Genomic DNA, 19,280 nt, shown 5'->3' with positions numbered 1-19,280 from the left:
ATTTTATGTGTTATCACCTGGTTCCAGTGCTAGAAGATTGGGAACTTACACTCATTTTTACCCACTTTTTAATGCTGTTCATTACCTCATCTTCTTATATTCTTCAACATTAACTTACCACTAATGCAAAAAAAATGGCTATCTTTTGATCAGTCTTTCTCTGACAATGCTGTTTCAGCCCCTTGACTTTTACTGACACTTACCCTTTATGACTTCCTCCATCTGCAAATAGTAAGGAATAAGAAGGACCAGAAAATCTCACGTGGTAAATAACCTTACTTGACAGCCCCACCTCAAAGCCTTGATTTTTGTAAGTTTTATGTAAGTAAGGGTAATTGAAAGACTTATTACATCCTGAAACAAATCCAGATCAAAGATTCCCTATTTTCTTTATGGAATCTTTCTCTCTCTCTTTGGTTGTTTTATGTACATTCTAGAGAATGTCAAGACTTCTAAATGTTAAACTCATTTTTTTCCTCTTTTTCCTAACAAAGAAATTGAAGTCATTTGCCAGAATTTTACGGCATGAAACAGAATCAGCCTCCTTTCATCTCAGAATCTAAGAGAACCAGCTAGGGTGCAGCAGGCAGTCCTGAACTCTGGAATACCAGACCATCTAGCTCAATGCAAGGTTTAAAAGCTTCTACGCTTTTCAGGCATGGAGCCAAATCCAAATGCGCAGAACCCAGAACCTCTCATCTCCTGAAAATACTTACCACCTTAGAGTACCCCCGAGAAGATGGCATTAAAGCCCACCTCCAGCTCCTTAGCACCAAATTCAGTCAGGTGAGAACCAGTCAGCAGAAAAGCAGGTAGTTGTTTTTGTTTCGGAAGGTTTGTTTTGTTTGTCTGCTTTAATTTACCTGTATTCCGGCAGAAACATTCCAGCAAATTCTAGTTTGCTGACCAAATGCTCATCAGCTGGAAAATTTCCAAACACAGCAGCTGTGTGGCATGCTCTTTTCACTCAGCAATGAGGACGCAGCTTAAATGTGGAGTAGGAAAAGCATAAACAGTCCCTTTTAAACTAATAAACTAGTTAAAAATTCCTGCTTAATCCTGCTACCTTTGAAAGGCAGAGTTGAGAGAGAGGCGAGCTTCATGAGAATCCTGCTCCGCTGCTGTCAAAGCTTTGTCCTAAACCACTCACCTCTGGTCTCAGAACAGCTTTCCTGCAGGCCTGGCACACAGGGCCACTCCGGGAAAAACCCAGGGGAAGTCGACGGGTTCGATTCTGGCAAGCTGGCTCCTCACATATTAACCAACCCTGAAGAAAGGGAGAACATAGAAGAAAATACATTTTTACCAAAAATTCAAGTTATAGCTTCTTTTTACCCTACCTAAACAATGAATCATACTCAAGGAAAAAACAAAATCCCAACCTTAACATCCTCAGTGAAGCTGATACCATAATACGTATAAAGAGGTAAAGGTCCTTGTCTAAGGTAACACATTCAATGGTGAAGAACAAAGCTGGTCTTCTTGCTTCAAAATCCCACATTCTGCACACTGTGGTCATCCCTTCCTTAAAATATACTGAAACCGCTGCTCTTCTCCAGTTCAGACAACGTTAACACGTAACAGAATCGTTTTATACAACTATGTAGACCAGACAGCAAGACAAATAACAAATTAAATTTTGAAGTAAAGTGCCATTTCCTTGCTTGCGCTTTAGAGGGGAAAAGCAGTTGTAACTTTTTGGTTTTCTGATGACAGCCAGAAGCTTTCTTTTCTTTTCTCTTTTTTTTTTTAAATATTTTTTTTATAAAAAGCTATCAAGACTTCAACATAAGCTGACTCATTTAGGAAAACTAACATTTTGCTGAGTTAAAATGAAATAAAATGTGAGCCAGCTCGCTCTCTGTCAGCTCAGGGAGACGACGCAAAATGCTTCTCTTAAGAGTATGAAAGAAAGAATGCTTCTGGGATTGGTAAGGATGTACCTTTTGTATCAGGTCCAACCACAGGTTAAACCAATGCCACACCTCACCTCTAAAAATCACCAACAGCAGATACCTAAGGAACAGCGTAAAAGAAAGCACACAGTAAAAATTTTCCAGAAGATTTTCCTAGCTTTTAGAAATGGCTCCAGGACCTCCTGAATCACTGTCTATATGCAGTGGTGATGGATGCACTACTACCCCCATTCCAATGAACTTCAAGTGCTTTTCAAACCAATGTAAACTTTTAGCATCTACAACATCCTGCAGAACAACCACACACTATATGAAAAAATATCATTTCTCTTGAACACACCAAGAAAAAAAAAGAATTTTTTTTTTAATGCCTTCTAGCTCTTGTATCAGGAGAGACTAGGAATAATCATTCTGCATTCACCTTTTCCATGCCACTCATGATTTTATAGACCTCCATCACATCATCTGCAATCAAACTCTCTTCCAAACCACAGTCCTAATTTACTTAGTTGTTCCTTGCATGGAAACCACTCTACATCTTTGTTGCCCTTCTCTGAATCTCTTCCCGGTCCTTTTTGAAACGCTAGGGTGGGAGAAAATGGGACAAATGGGGAGGGAGATGAAACCAGTAATGCACACTGTATTCAGGATGCTAGACGAACATGAATTTATACAGAAACAAGATGGTATTTACCAGCTGTTGACGTCTCTGCTGGGAATAGTGACTGATTATTTTTGCCTCTGTTTCCAAAATTTGTTTTTGTTGTTCCTGCAAAGAATTTTAATCTAAGCATACCAGATTCCTGGTACTTTGACAGAAATATTAGGAATCAGAGGACAACTCAGAACGTTGCTTGCTTCCCTTCTCACTGGCTCTTTAACAAGCCGTGACAACATTACACTCTGGCAAGGACTTCTACCTAATTTCCACAGTGTGGCAGCTCAGGTTTCCAATTATTACCATGTTTTTCCCACTCTTCCAGTTTCCACAGCTCCACTCAGAGCACTATCGTCACTATCACCATCTTGGTTACAAGTCAGTAATGAAAGCCTGCAACTCTATACCTTTTCTGGCTTTCATTTTCTGGAGATTCTGTTTTGCTGGCAAAGCAGATTTGTTAATAAGATATGACGTTTTTTCTTTCCTCACCGGCATGGCCAAAACAGAATCTGTATTTTGTACCTCAGTAATCCAGCATCCTGATCCAGCATACTGCTATGTCAGTAGCTTAGTTTAAAGGTAGATATTTGAGTTACTTCATTGCAAATGCTTTGGAATTTGTGTGGAGGAATACATAAATTTCAGTTTCCCATTTTCCAAAACCTTGTTAAAATGGGATTTGACTATGTCTACTCTTAAAAGCTTTGCTTTATTTATTTTTTTTTTTAATTTTTGTCAATGTCTTTCCTATCATTTACTGGTATAGGCAGAGATTTTGGGGTTTTTTTTTGCAGTTTGTTCTCTAAAGGATCAGATAACCTGAACACTGTGTTCTTTCATGTTTGTCAGCTTTATCCCTTTCTTCAATTTAAAAATATATTCTTCTATAATCTTTTCAAAAGTGCTAGAAGACTGATTCAATTTTTGTTTGTTTGGTTTTTTAAGATGAAATATCAAATCCTTTCCGAATAACTTCACTTCTTCCAGAGACTTATCTTCTTTCATCATTTCTCCAGCCATGATATATCCTCAGTATTATCCCACTCAGTTCCAAGTCCATCAAGACACTTCCTGTTGCTCTGGCAGAGAGGAGCTTTTATGCCCATGTGGGCAGACCAGAAGAACTTTGTGGGGAACTTCACGCCAACATCAAGGTATATAGCACTACCTAAAAAGTGTGCTCAAGTCTGTAATGCAGAAATGGAAAGAGTCTGTTAAGATATGCAGTTAGGGTTCATTTCACCCAACTTTGGATATCTAAAAGCTTGATACCTGGTCTAAGCTAGTCACCCTACAATCTGTTTATAGTAAATGGAGGAGGAAAAAAGCATCTCCAAAAAGAATTCACCTAACAGATTTTGAGATGAGACAAACGCTGCTCTAGACTCTTAATAAAATAAGTGTACATCTAATGTCAGAGCAAACTTTTTGGAAACAGTATGATCGGTGTATCTGATCACTATGTTTGAGTTTTATTGTTATGTAGATTAACAATGTAAATCATTACATATTTAATACTGCACGGTGAGAAAATTCCAATTCAGAAATCTTCTGTGGATTTAATTTTGGTCTCTTGCCCAACTGTTGCCCTAGCAATCTTAGTACCACTCTCCTTGTCACATACAAATTATTTATGACAAATATTTCACAAGTGACATTAGAAAGACAGATGCCGCTCAACAAGACTGAGCTACTTCATCAGCAGATGCTTCATCATGAAAAGTCCTAATTTAAGACCTGACCTAACATAGACACCTGACCTGTGTCTTCTGGAGTCAGCAGACACAAATGAGCCTCAAGTGAAAAAGCTAGTCCTTAGCTTTGGTTTTGCAAAGGTACCCAAGATTTATTTCTAAAAGAGGAAGGTGTTAATCTGTTGCCTCATATTTTTTAAATAACTCAATTTTAGTAGACATGGAGTAACGTTTTACCGAAAAAAGCTCCTCAAGGATAGCATTGAGATCTTCAGGCACTCACCTCTGTGAGTACTGAGGATATCATTAGAGCCACTGTGAGGGAAAACACACAAACGCTTCTGCAAAGGATAATATATTGTCACAGATCTTCCATTAAGTTAATTCTTAGAGACAAAAGCTATGCTCTGTGAGGAAAGCTGTTTATGCCATATTTGCTTATTATGTGGCATCTCTACCTTCCTGTGAAACATCTGGTAGCAGTCTGACACAAACAGGGCCTTAAAATACACAGCCAGGCAAGGGGAGGCACGGAGGGTGTCCTCACCCATTCCAAACCCCTCCTGTTTAAGAGTGTAATTGTTTCAGCTGTAACTATGAAAAGAGCCTGTGTGCACAAAGAGAACACTTCATGACTCAAAACATACTGAATGACTACATTTGAACTTTAAAACAATTTATTATACTAGAAAAACAAAGCATGGAAACTGCCAGATAGTGAGGTATTTAGTTAGGGAATGCAAGTGCAACTGAAAAAACAAAGCGTGGAATGGGAGCAGCATCCCAACTTCAGCTGAGCAGAATACTCAAAAATAGACAACCACAAAAATAATGCATGATAAAAGTAACAGTGTTTTCTGCCCCCTATTGGCATTTTTAGCTAACAATTAAGAAACAAAGGACTACACCACTTGCAAGGTACTGCTTCTATTGTCTTATAAGGGAATGCACAGATGGTCCACCCAAATTACCATTGAATAAAGACATTTGAAGCAAGTTTATGCAGTTATTTCGGTCTAATGCAGTCACTGTTGAAGAAAGTGCTGGCAACTTTGCTGGTAACAAAATACAGGTGAAAAAAGACTGAAAAACTCTGCTTCAACTAAAAACAATAGGTTAGGATGAAAATAAGCATGCAAATTCAACAGCTTACTATTATACTTGTTTTCAACTATTAAGAAATAATGATCAAAACATACAACTTCCACTGAACAGTACATTTCTCAATAAACTATATTTTAAAAAAGGAGATCTAAGTTGCTGCCTACAGTAAAAAACCAAACATGTTATGTGTAACCAGCTAAATGTCCCTTCAATTCATACAGAAAACAGTTAATGTCATTTGTATAGACTTCCTACCAGTTATAATTAACATTAAAGAGGTCTTTTCTTCTTTGTCACCTCTCTATTCAGGCCTTATTTGCGTTTGTTTGTACTTACTATCTGTTAATCTCTCTTAACAAATGACAACAATAACTGTTACTATTATGCATGTAAATTAAACATGTAGATAACTGTGTGAAGGGAGCTATTTTTGAAAAAAGCAGTATCAGAAACATGTAGCTCTTTATGTCTCTTGTTTTGCTTTGATAATTAAGCCATAGCCTTGACTTGTTTTAAACAAAAAACTTTTCCATGGACATGCATGTTGCAATCAAATTCAATACATGCATTATGTTCTGATTCAATTTGTTCAAGCGCATTATTGTTAACCCTTATTTGATCCATGCCTGTTGTCTTCACTGACCAAACAAAACCAATCCTTCATTTCCCAGCAGCTATCAATGAGTCTGTAAATTAATTTGCAATAGATCAAACAAAATCATAATAGGAAATCTTCAGTTTTGTTCCACTTGATATCTGCAACACTGTGGGAAATGAAATACAAGTTGATACGGGGGGGGGGAAGCAACTAGCATTTCCAAACATTCTGTCTACAAATGCTTAGTTCATTTTAAAATATAAAAAAATGTATGCAAAAAAACCCTGAAGTAAATGCACAGTATAAAAGAAAATCCCTAAAGAGTACTATGTCCACAAACCGTAGCTAATGGGGAGAAATTTGCAAGTCAAAAGTAATTTTCTTTCTTTATAAGTCTGTTCTTGAGAATTAGCTTCTCACATTCTAGTGATCAACAAGCATTATAAATATTACCCCCACAATACAGAGGCAAGTGGTTTTGGAACAGCCTTTCAAATAGAAGTTGCAGGAGTCAACAACATACATTTATTGAGCTCTATCTTAACAGTTTTTACAAATTACATTTTACAGTGTAGCTTGGTTGCCTGCTACAGTAGAGGACTGAATGTGCTTCTCTACAACACTTCAGTTCTGTATCTGTTCCTGCCTTCAGACAGTCCGGATGCTGAGGGACTACAATGCTTTAAAAGTTCACATGGAATGAAAAAATGCACTAGTAAAAAGAAGAAAGCTGCAAGCACTGAAAATTATTCAGAGGTCACTATCAGTCACTTTGGAGTTGAATTTAAAATGTAATTAGTGCTTGCTTCTCTACAATCTTACTCTCCATTGAAGACAATCTTAAAGCAGATTTTTGAAAATGGGCTCTTGGTGGATGACGTCCAGTCTCCAGATGGCTGGGATACCTAACCTCAAGCACACTGGATCCAGAATCCATGGCTTTCTCACTGCAGAGCTGAAATTATCACCTTAAATCATCAAACCTTCCAGAAGGGAAGTGTAGGAACACAACCTGGACATGCTTTCCTAGTCAACCAGCATAAGCTTGCTGTTCATGTCACTGATCAGCAAAGCAGCTTTTGGAAGGCTGAAGGTAAGGGACAACACAACAAAAATTTTCTTATCCAAGCATCATTGTGAGATAGTAATCAAGCCATTCTAACATCAAACTGACCTCTCCTTTCAGACTACTCTTACAAAAGCATATTATTTCCACTAATTCTGAGGTCAGAAGCTTCAAACCCCATTTTCCTGCCAATGTCCATTATTATGGATAGCATTGCCTAACAAGGCAAATCTGGTTGAAGTGGCTTTAAATCCTCTGGAAGGATGAGGTTCCACCAATATTGCATTACTGGGTAAACTATCAAATCTACTGATAGTCCCATGCGATGTTAAAAGATAGATGATTTTATGAAATATTTTATATGAAGTTTCTTGTGGCAACAGTGGGCTTGACTCAGTGACCTTAAAGTTATCAGTTCCACTTGCAATAACTTGTTCTACATCGCAGGTGTATCCTCCCTGTTCCACCCGTGTGTGTCTTCTGTATATACATGAATGTTTGGGGGAGCAGATGGACAAATGTTCCTTAGTAGTATACAGCATCTCAGAAATTGGAACTTGAGCCAAAACCTCTGTTTGCACATTCTTTGGCAAGTGTTTTGACTATTAGTAGTAGCTATATCTTTTGAAAATTACATCACAATTTTACAGTTCAAACACCAAGGTTGGTATCAATATCAACTTAAAGATGAGCTACTGCTGTAAAGTCAGGAAAGTTTTTCTGCTGTGTACCAGAAACCCAATTGCTTTTAAGTAATTTCAACTTCTAATCTGCTTTTTTGCCTGTTCAGAACAAAGAAACACTCTAGTAATAACACTGACTTGATCCAATGTACTTGCACCATCTTGGAGAGATCTCAGCAGCAATGAAACTCTGAATGACAGCGTGAGAACTAGTGTCACACACTGGAATTTCAGTAGACAACACAGATTTGAGTGACACCTACCTGCCACTGCTACAATCCCAAGAAAAAATCCCCTCAGGTCAGGGATGCTATCATAAATAGTGAAATAAGATTTCACATGGGAAACTCTACCCACTTAGTAATGTGAAGTCCAACATAACTCAGGTTCCTCAGGCAACATCCCAGTTTTTAATGGGGAAATGTACCTGATAAAAACTTCAGAAGACCTCTCTTACAAAGAAATCAATTCTACTGCTGCTAGACACTAGAAAGGCATAGACTCATTGAATTTTTGAAAGGGTTTCTCAAGATGGTGGACTTGATGAGGCTAGGATTGGCATAATCAGAAACATTATTCTCATCTGAAGGAAAAGTAACTCTTTGCAGTATCCTGGTGCCTGCCTGCTTCATGTACTTTCTCCAGCTCCTTCCAGCTAGCTGCTTCACCCTGATTGTCCTTCCAAAGTACAAAAATACATCAGATAGTTGCTTGATCAATCTTATGGATGGAGTAATTTACCAGTGAGACTAGCAAAGCAGACTTCGTGGAGAACACTTGATCAGGAAGGCTCCACACAAGTCTATGCGTCTCCTAGACAGCCTGAGCAGAGACGGCCATTCCTTTGGAACTTGTAAAACAACTTGGAGACTGAATTGTCTGAACTTATAAAAGATTGGATCAACATATGAAAGGAACACCTCATGATATCTAAAAACCTACCCCTTGGTCACCCACCCTCTTTGGGCAGGGGAAGGAAAAGACAGGTAAATTCTTCATCAAGGTGAAATTTGGAGATAATCTTGTCAGAAAGAAATGTGAGGGAAACAAAAAAGAATATCCTGTCACAGAAGAGCATCATATATGGAAAATGAGCTGTCAGGCCCTTCCTTCCTCATCCTCTAGCAAAATGACCGCCATCAGACATGAAGCCTTTATAAAACCATGGAAACGCCAACTTCTCTGAAAAAACAGACTTTTTTTTTACTTCTATAAAAGACTACCACCAGAAGTTAGCTCTGGAAATAGGATGTGGGCCTGCAGCTTCACAGGTGCTGCTGCATCTTATCTATTTTGACATTTTTGCTATCAATGAGGATTTGCTTGATAAGGAATGAGCAGGCACACTCTATTGACAAGAATCATGCAAACCAACCCTAAAAAAGAAGAGTAGTAGAGTTAGAAGCAATCAGTGACGCAGAATTCTGGGTTAGCAACTTCTTCAGGATCCTGCAGGGCTTGATATTCCACAAGCAAACCAGATACCAAGCACTAATTAAAAAATATATCTGTAAGACCATAAGAAGGATGTCATTTTATCTTTGAAGGAAATCTAGGGAACCTGCAAAGCCTCCTCAATAAGTAGGTTCAGACATAATCAGATGTCGAAGTAGTATATGGATAGACATTGTTATTGATATACTAGTCATTCCAACCTTCTTTTCCACTTTGTCAAAATTTTAACAAGAAATTACTGGAAAAGCTCTCTCCACTTCTTTAATATGTTACTAAAAAGAGATCAAACTGTACTAAGTCAGAAGCTCTAATGTTAGGTTCAAGAGGTCCCTTACTAGAGAAAAGGTATGTCTGAATTTCATCGTAGAATTTCAAAATGTGAAAGAATTTCAAAATGAAGAGTGTGTGTAATTTCTCTTTAACTGCCAGGCATAACTGAAACTTTTAAGTAAAAAATCTCTTAAAACTAAGTCATCTAACATATTTATACTCAAATTTGAGTGTATAAACCAAAGATGATCTTTGAGGATGTTTTGTTTTAAGGCTTTATACTGCTGTCCTAACTGTAACATTCAATCACCTCCAATAATAAATTCCTTTGATATTTTCACAGACTCTTCAAATAAATTGTTTTATAAAAGGAGCTGGGTCAAGAGTCTATTACCGATGCTGGCTGACTAGAGCTTTTGTCTTTTTAGTTTAAGTGGGATAGGTACCACGTTAAGCATGCTGCCAAGCTTGTTCTAGCTGAAAGAAAAGATATTGCAGCATATGCTTAGAATGGTGAAGCAACTTAGGTTTACATAAATTCCTTTATAAATTTATCCTACAGCTTAAATACCTTACCCAGGGAATGCTTATTCCATGTTCTCTGGTATTTTGTTAGGTGCTGTGTACACTTGGCTTTAAATTCCAAGAAGCAATGGAAATAGTAACTATTATAGAAACAACAACTGAAATTTATACATAAAGCTAACTAGAGGGCATTAAGAGACCTGATCATAGATCCAGTGTGGTATATGACTATCTGGATCACCAGTAAAGACAAGGAACTATTTTATCAACTCACACTTGGCCACTGACTTCACATTCATTTTTCTTTTTCTATACAATAAGTATTGTAGCTAGTTCCTCATCCAGAAAAAATAGATTACATTTCCCAGTATGAGTATTTTTAGAGCCTGATACTACCTGATCATCCAATTTAGGGAAAAAGTAAACAGGAACCACGGCATTTCACACTCCATTTCATGCTGCCTCACTTCAATGGAAGTTGAAGATACAATTTCAATTTCTTTTCGAAGCACTTCCTCATTTTCAGGGCTTCTTGAGTTTTGGCCTATATATAACTGATCTGAATTCAGCTGTGGGATGGAATGGATAAAACTCTTATAAAGAAGGGAAATTCCTTTCCTGGATGGTTCATTCTGCTCCTCTTGAATTCAGCATTATCCAGGCTGATTAATGGATAGACACGATCTTTCAGGAAAAATACAAAACTGACTCTTAAATGAAAGAATAGTAACAAGGAGATATGAATTGCTTTTGAAAGTGTACTACTTGAAAGCAGTATAAATCCTGGAGATGGTTGGCTATATATCCAGTATTATTATCACAGGAACCACATTAAAGGATGTTATCAAATTGAAGCATCTTAGCCAACAACTTCCTAGTGGAAGGCAAATGATTACTTTACCACCCGGTGAGACAGTACTGCTGGTAAAAAAGAAGGATACCCTCTCCAAAATAATATCTACTGAAACCTCCTGTTTTCAGAGACACTCGTTTCTGTTGTCTCAGTTCCCCACTGGAAAGCTGCCAGCCCAAACTGACTCAAAGGCAACTGGAATCAATGGGAACCACATCTTCGAAGGACCAGACTGTGAAGGTCCAAAGCAACCAGAGAAACTGTAATTGAGGGCAATGTAGCTACACTAACTTGCTACCTTAAAGAAAGCATGAGAGAGGAAACAAATACTACCTGAGTTTCTCAGAAGAACACAAAGTGTTCTTCTATCTTGAAAAAATCCAACAATATTAGAATGATAGAAGCACTGATACGGGTTCCGGGTGGCCATTACGAAACGTGAAGCTCACCTTTCGCACCCAACTGCTCTGATCTAAAACACCCATTCAAGAGACCCAAACTTAGTTCCCTTTCGATATTACAGAAAATGGACATAAATTTGAGAGGATTTAGCCTACAATAAAATTCTGTCCCATGAGCATACTTCTAGGAGTTCCTTTAGTACTCACATACCTCGAGGTCCTATCAATAATGCATTGCTCCTGTGATGCAAATCAGCCACAAAATATCATATGCCTATTTCTAGGCTGCTGAAAATTAAAGTTTGTAGATTTTCAAGAATATTTTGTGATTTGGATACTCCAAAGTAATAGGGCTTGAATTGCTTTCTAATTGAGAACTGAAAAAAACATTTGAAAGAAACCATCTAAGACTGAAGGAAAACTTCATTAATCTCCAGAAAATATTACTCTCAGCAGTATCTGTCATATCAGTTGGACCATTGAAAGTCTTGGGGCAGGGGGAAATCAAAGCAGGAGATAACAGAAGAAGAAATGCACCCTACCCCCCCCCCCCCCCCCCAAAAAAAAGAACCCAAATGCTCAAGCTAACGTAAAAAATGCTTTAAACAAAATTATCAAACAAGACAGAAGTGCAAAATATCTTGTAGGTCAATGTAAGAGTTTTACATGTTATTAAAAATTGATTTTTTTAAAAAGTAAGACATCTTTAAATGTACAGTCACATGTCATTTCATACAAGTTATTTGAAACTTATTGATCTCATTTGTGCAAAGACCAGGCTCTGTCATCAGCCTGCTGAAAAGATAATAGAGCACTCCAAACCCTTATGATAGGTTTGATGCAAACAGTGGGCCTCATTTAAACACATGTAATAGCACCACAAGTGGACAAATTCCAACCTTAACAGTTGTACATTATAAACTAAATTAGCAAGTATGTTCTGCTTTACTTCACATCAAAGCCAATACCTTGGTCTTCTTATCTTCAGTAAAATAAGGTTCTAGGCAACAAAATATGTGCCCCAAAACATTAAAAGTAGAGCACAAGTGTTCATAGGCTAACATACCACTCAAAAAGAGAACCAGCAATGACCAACAATTTTATTTTACTTAAGACAATCTGAAAAAAGCTAAACTGGATTTCAAGCAAGCAACTGAGAGAAGGCATACTTAAAATGACTACATATGGGAAACTACATTGAGAAAAGGATCAGTGAAAGATGTCTTATATATTTCTGTATGGAGAGCTAAAACCTCTCTAGAAGGATATTCAAATCCATTCTGCAAAATATTCTCCTTATTCATACAACTCAAAGCAAGCCACATTGTTAGGCTATAACAGGTCATAGCTAAGTACAGTACCTTGCTTCAGAAAAAATTTTGCTTTGTCTGTCAACTGTCAACAAAGCACAAAGAGCTCATACAGCCCATCCGTGTATTGCCTGTTAAAGAATCTAGCAACATACAAACAGTAAGAACTAAGGATTTCTTAAAATCTGTGCCTCTACTTTGGTTAGAAAGCTGAAAACACTCTACTCCACCACCTTCTTCCACAACTCTGTCCTCTTCCCTCTCCCCTCAAACATTTGTACAGTCCTTGAATTTTTTCCTCTGTCATGGACCTGTCTTGCAGTAAGTCCAATATGACATTAGATGTAATACAGAACACACAGAGAGATTTTACTCATGTACGTGGCAATAACAGTAAGATTTGTCAACTCAAGTATACATTTCAAGTTGCTAAAGAGACAAAAAGGTTGTTTATGTGAAACATTTATCTTTGCAATATGGTTATGAACACCTCTAAATACTGAAGGAGTTAATACAGTTCTGAAAACTTTAAAAATGATAATGTGCATACATACATCAATAAGTCAGTTTAGAGGAGCTCAATGGAGTGAAAGGTAATGGCAGAGAAAGCGGTCTTAACGGTCTGGTCACCTTAAACTAGAAAAGTTTAAAGCATCGCTAAGCAGTGTTTGTTCATTTAAGTTTAATTATTTTCTCCTTGAGAATGGCACTAATGAAACTGAATATCTTTCATGGTTTCGAAGAGCAGTCTGAATGGTCTGTAAACAGGACTAGGGGCAGACAAGAGAACTGGCTGAGCCAGGGGGTTGCTAGGTGATGCAGAATGTAAACCCACAAACTTGTTCAGGTTTACTTTGCTTTCATGCTGCTCTCACACAGGCTCTCCAAAGTTTTAAGAATTAATTTCCAGGTAGCTATTTAAAAACAAAAAGTAGAATAATTAAAAAAGAAAAACCCTTAATCCTCTTCACCTCTTCCCTTGCGCCACCCAATAGGAAAAAATAGGAGAGAGGAAAGGAAATTCACAGCATTAAAGCGCAGGAAATCCATCACAGAGTCTTGAATACGATGATGGGAAGAGGACCATTCCCTCTATATATTTGCATGTAATTGTTGAGAACTGGTGATTATGAAGAACTTTTAACCTTCTCAGATTATTTTTTACTTCTGTAAATGTAAATAAAAATGATTTCTGTAGCCTTTAAAGTACTTAAAATGAAAATGAAGTCATATTTATTAATATTTCCACTGCAGATTACAAAAGCAAACTTTTCAGTATAGCCATGTATTTCTACTTCCCTCCTTCTCAGAGCTGTGGGGGTTTTTTTCTTTTTTTTTTTTTTCTTTTTTTTTTTCCTTAAAGTATCTGATCAGAGATTGTCCAGTAAGAGCACTTTATTAGATCATCAGTCAGAGGGTTTTACAAGCACCAAGAGCTATGGGCTCAAATGCAGCACATCAGTTTTAATAGCCGAAGGTCTAATAGTAAACTGCAGATACTGCTGAGAACTTTCCATGCACTGAACTCTTGAAAAAGCACCATCTCTCAAGCTTAAATGCAGCTGCCTCTTTCAATGCCGCAAATGGGTAAATTTGACAAAAAAGCCACCATTAAGACTACATGAAAGGCTCAAGACAACATCCTTTCAATGCTTTGTACTTCAGTAATCAGATGTACTTACTCACCCCCTCCCCCAAACCCGATCAAGAACTATTTCTGAATGGTAGGAAATAATTCCACTTTGTACATCTTTTAGTTAATCAAGACTTTCTATTCAGCAATTTGACCTTTTGTTCAAAACAGGATTATCAGTTTTTTCGCCAGTTACCAAGGGCGACTCGCATGGTGAACATAATTGCAATAATTTGCAAAACACCATGGCAACCCACATTACAACTAGGTAAATACTGGTCTTTTGTGCTACATTGTTATTTTCAGAGATGCTGAAGTCAAAGAACGAATGACAAATGAACACAAAATTTATATTTGCTTTGTCTCAAAAGAGAAGAAAATTGATAACAAGAATTGGGGGGAAACCGACTACAGCTGTAATTTCTAACTTGATTAATTAGGATGGTAACAGTCCTTAACAGTATATTCAACAAACAGCCCTGACTTAGTCTCTCCACCCACCTCTCTCTCTTTCTACACTACTACCACTAACCCCCACCCCAGACAAATTTTTTCAGCTAGGAGAACAAACAACTCCATTTGCTCTTTTCTTCAACTTAATGGAATCCTTAATTACAGAATATTGTTCTCCTGCTCTTCATTACACTAAAAACTGAAAGTGAGAGAGGGGAGGAGGAAGATAGTGCCAAGCAGACAGGGTAGCTACAGTCATCTTATCTGCCTTTGCTTTTTTTGTCCACAGCAGACCTAAAGATGAGATGGCATTTTTAAATATTTTTTTTTTTAAATATTAGCAGCTGTTGTATAGCAGATAATTAAGTAAACTATTTAGTGCTCAAGTTCTCTCACTGGAAGCATTAGTAAGACATGAAAGCTTAAGTCAAGTCATGGTTAAAATCCAAACTCCGAGAGGAAGCGGCTGCTTAAAAAGAAAATAAAAAATCTCTTAAAATTATCAGATCAGCTGATTTCTAACAGAATACCTACTGTATTAAAACATTTGCCTATGAATAGTATTATATACTTAATAAACTAATAATTTTTTAACTTAACTGATTTTCTTTATAATTGTAAGGAACTTATTGTTACAATATAGGCTTCTATTAAGACTTCCAAGAAGCCACATTAAAACCAATTATTTCAGAAATATGTTACAAATTTAGAAAAATAGTTTTGCTTAAGAAAAAAACTGCTGAAAACAGTCTAATACATGTTACTAATTGACTTCACAATAAATTTACTATATATTACTGGAGCATGAGTTTTGTGCTGAAACATTTATTATGCCACAGGGAACTGACTGGCTGGTTGAGCACTTAATTTTCATGATAACATTAATAAAAACAAGTTATGTCTCTATACAGGCCAAATTCTGTCATCAGATGTATGCATATGGTTCCTATAAAATGCAATGGCACCCTTTAGCAATGGATGTTCACTGTATGTTCAATGCAGAATATATGAAAAATACATGAAGCTGCAAGAAGCATGCAATCAGAAGCCAGTGTAATCTTCATTTCCGTTCCCTGTACATACAAATCATGTATCAATTTACAGTTAGAGGACCACATCTATATTTTAATTCTCATTAAAGGACTGGATTGCCATTAGGATAAAATAGGCTTGCAAAGTGAACAAGACTACTGCTACATCTCCCATGTACTGTGAACACTGGAGAGTGCAAAGAAATGAAAACAAAGTGCTAAAGGCAACTGAATCCGGCCCCAGGGAGCTGAAACGCACTGCTGGCTCTGCTACACAGATTCTCCATCCCGCTGGACAAGTCACTTCCAGTTGATTGAAAGGCCTCACAGGTAACGGTCACCTGAGGAATCAGTCTGTTTTCATTGAAATTGGAAGGTCTGCACAGCTGAAGTTTGGGTAGACCAACTGTAACCTGAAAGCTGTACTTCGGGCAGTTACACAATACTACGCACTCTGAAAAATCAGGCCCTTTCCTTCACAAATTGGGCATCCAAACTTATGGATGTGTTTGATGTTCATTCCCCTATGCCTCACTTCCCTCAGAAATAAAAATAATCATTTGTCCCCTTGCTTTATACGGCTCTCGTAAAGATGTTCTTTAAGAGGCACTCAATCCTACAGTGAAGCGTGTCACAGGAGACTCCATGAGAAAAATAAATAATTCTAGGCAAAGTTTCAGGGAGTGCACTCGGTAAGGTAAAGGGCACGCACTACGCAATGGAGAGAAACAAAGACTAGCTGCTCATCTGATGAGTGCTTTCTGACCTATAGGCTGCAATGTACTGAAAAAAAGACAGAATGGGATAACATCACACATAAATGACCTGGATTAAAATTAAGCAAGCAGTATTCATCCTAGGAGTTTTTCAGCTTTTGGATGTCCAACTCTGCAATATCAGGATCCCTCTTCTATTTTTAAATTAAAAAAAAATAAAAAATTTCTACCTTTCTGCCCATTCTTCTTCAAAATAGGGTTTAAAGGAATACACAGATTTTGCTGCTTGAAATAAACAGAGTCACCCACAATAACAGCAAATTTCCACCTTCTCTGCAAGCTACGCATTTTGCTCAGTATTTGTCAATAGCAGAGGCAGGCAAAGACTTAGGAATTTTCTCATACTTTTTTTATTAAACTAATCACACTCAAATATAATTGCTTGCTTTTCTTGTCCAAATTTTCACAGGCGATCTTCATCCATGCCTGCCGCCTCACGCTATTTCAAGTCTACCTGCCCAGCCAGGTGCTTATGCAGCAGATACCCCGTCTGAATATTCTAATTCGGCCAATTCCACTCAATTCAGCTTCTTTGCTTTTAGTTTCCTCTACATCCACCCAGGTCCAGCTCCAGTGTCATGTGCCAGTTCTAGTCTCTTTACTCATCTATACTCAATTATTGCAATCATACTTGGCTTGGATTTTGATCTATTTTTTTTTTTTTTAAATCATGCAAGCTTCTGCCCCATACTAAAAATTTTTCTTAAAGGTTTGTAAAATTATCAAATCTAGATGGATTTTCACAGGATGACAAAAGACAACCAATAGAAAAGAGGAAGGGAGGATGAAATACATTCTCTTCCTTATAGCCAAATGTTGAAGACTTCAAAGCCATAGCACCTGCATTTCAGGGACAGCAAGGTCACCTGAACTTTAACACTGCTTTTACTGCAATATCATGCAATAAGCAAGTGATTATAACTCAAGCACTTTCATGCCTGTGACCTTCAATTAAACTGATTTACATTACATCAGATTTTCCCCTTTCCCATTCATTCCTCCTCAGATGACCACTACTGTGCATAAATGCAGTTGCTTGGTGGACCTCACTAGGCAAGTTCATATATCAAGATGTGCACACCTCAACTGCAAGTTAGGGGTTTATAACATTTTGATTTGGAATAATTAAAATATATCTGTAGGATACTTTATTTTGATAAACATATACTACCCTACTTCATCTTAAATGACTCCATTTTCTTCCTGCTACTGTTATTTAATTAAACTGACCATCAAGCAAGACACTCCAAAGTCTCAAAAAACCTTTTGGTAAGTGTTCTGAGATGGTCAGGTTTCCTCCTTAGCCTCCCCTCAGCTACCCATCCATTTCTCTAACTACTTTCAACACCTGCCCACAATTCTTTCCTGCAGACATCTTAGGTCTCTCTCAAACTTTCCCTTAAACCTGCCTATTCTTTTAGAAAGAGAGCTCTTGTTCTGCCTCCCTCCTGGCCTTGACTTAATCTACCTTTCCCACTACAGTCAGACTGCATAGTTCTTCACTTCTTTAGGAGAGACTGATTTCTTCAGTAACGTCTGGTACCCAATGCCATATCAATCTCCGGGTTAATAATAAACATCTTTTAAGGGAAAATCTCCATACATGGCACACTGTCCAGATGCAGACCAGAGATCGTGACAAGAGAGGTCAGAGGGAGATGGAATTTTGAGAGAGAGAGATTTTACAGCCTTTTCTATTAAGTTTTTAGAGGGCTTGTAAATTGGGCATGTCTGCTACTTGCCATGAAGAACAGAAAGCACTCAAAAATCTAGGCTGATCTGCTCTAACTCAAGCACCAAAGTGAAGCGAAAAAGAAAAAAAAAGCATCTCAGAAGAGCTGTTGTGGATTAGTTTAAGATAGAAACAACATGTTTTCCTTAATCTTGAAAAAATGCTCATCCATTTTAGGTTAAAATTTCAGCTAGAACTCAGCTTTAGACAGATTTGGCACAGAAAATGGCAGACACCTAAAACGTGGCAATGTTTTAAAACTTTAAAAGTTAAGTTTTCAAAACTTACACCAATGTAATACATGGTAAATTTTATTAAAAACTGCTTTGAGGCTAGCAAGAAAAAATTAGAAGGACAAGTGCTCAATGAGAACAACAACAGAAAATAGGGGGGTTTGTTTGGAGGTTTTTTTAAGAAGTAATAGCAGCCACGGTAGCAGCAGCGAAGAAAATACTGAGGACCAAGTCAGTGCAATCAATTGGCTGCCATTCTTGCCAAGCCTCAAACATAAAGGTCCCAGACACGCAGCCAACCCCCTCCCTGGTATATAACAACTTACATCAACTCATATGGATAGAAACAAATCACCTAAAACATAGATTACTAAAAATATTTTCAAATGGACTGATGTGAAGCCAGCCAGTACTACTCCTTTATCACAGAAATGGACATGACCATGTGGAACTGGTTGCATGGCTACTCAGGATGAATAGGGCCACGTTAAGAGTAGGAAAAAGGGCTGCACAAAATTGATCTGTCTGCACCCATGGTGGTCTTGCTTAGATAGGTTGTAGAACCTCCCTGAACAACCTGACCTAACATCAAGGTTGGAACTGCTTTGAGTGGAATGAAGACATCCAGGAGTTTCTTCAGCCTAAACTATTCCAGACACAAACTAAAGTAACCAGATGGACCTTAAACAACAGATGCTCCTGTGTAAGCATTATTGAAAAAAAAAAAAAAAAAAAAAAAAAGCCAACTCAACAGAAACACAGGCCTGTCACAAACACATTGAACTAAAAAAATGTGAGAACAGGGAACAGACTGTTTTCTGTTGCTTATACACTGGTGTATAAGCAACACAGCAAGGGAAATAAACAGGACATTTTTGTTGCAGAT

General features: G+C 37.5%; 1 protein-coding gene across 1 annotated transcript in view; it reads right to left on the bottom strand.

Moving 5' to 3' along the window:
* POLA1 (DNA polymerase alpha 1, catalytic subunit) overlaps positions 1-19,280 on the bottom strand; it is a 200,313-nt gene that overhangs the window by 65,499 nt on the left and 115,534 nt on the right. Inside the window, exon 35 of the mRNA XM_075033499.1 lies at positions 1,151-1,267. Coding sequence (XP_074889600.1) covers positions 1,151-1,267 — 117 coding nt within the window. The remainder of the gene's footprint in view (positions 1-1,150; positions 1,268-19,280) is intronic.

This window comes from Buteo buteo, chromosome 8 (assembly GCF_964188355.1).
Source record: "Buteo buteo chromosome 8, bButBut1.hap1.1, whole genome shotgun sequence".
Taxonomy (NCBI): Eukaryota; Metazoa; Chordata; class Aves; order Accipitriformes; family Accipitridae; genus Buteo; species Buteo buteo.
The sequence above is the reverse complement of the archived record's forward strand: the minus strand, read 5'-3'. Positions and strand labels throughout refer to the sequence as shown.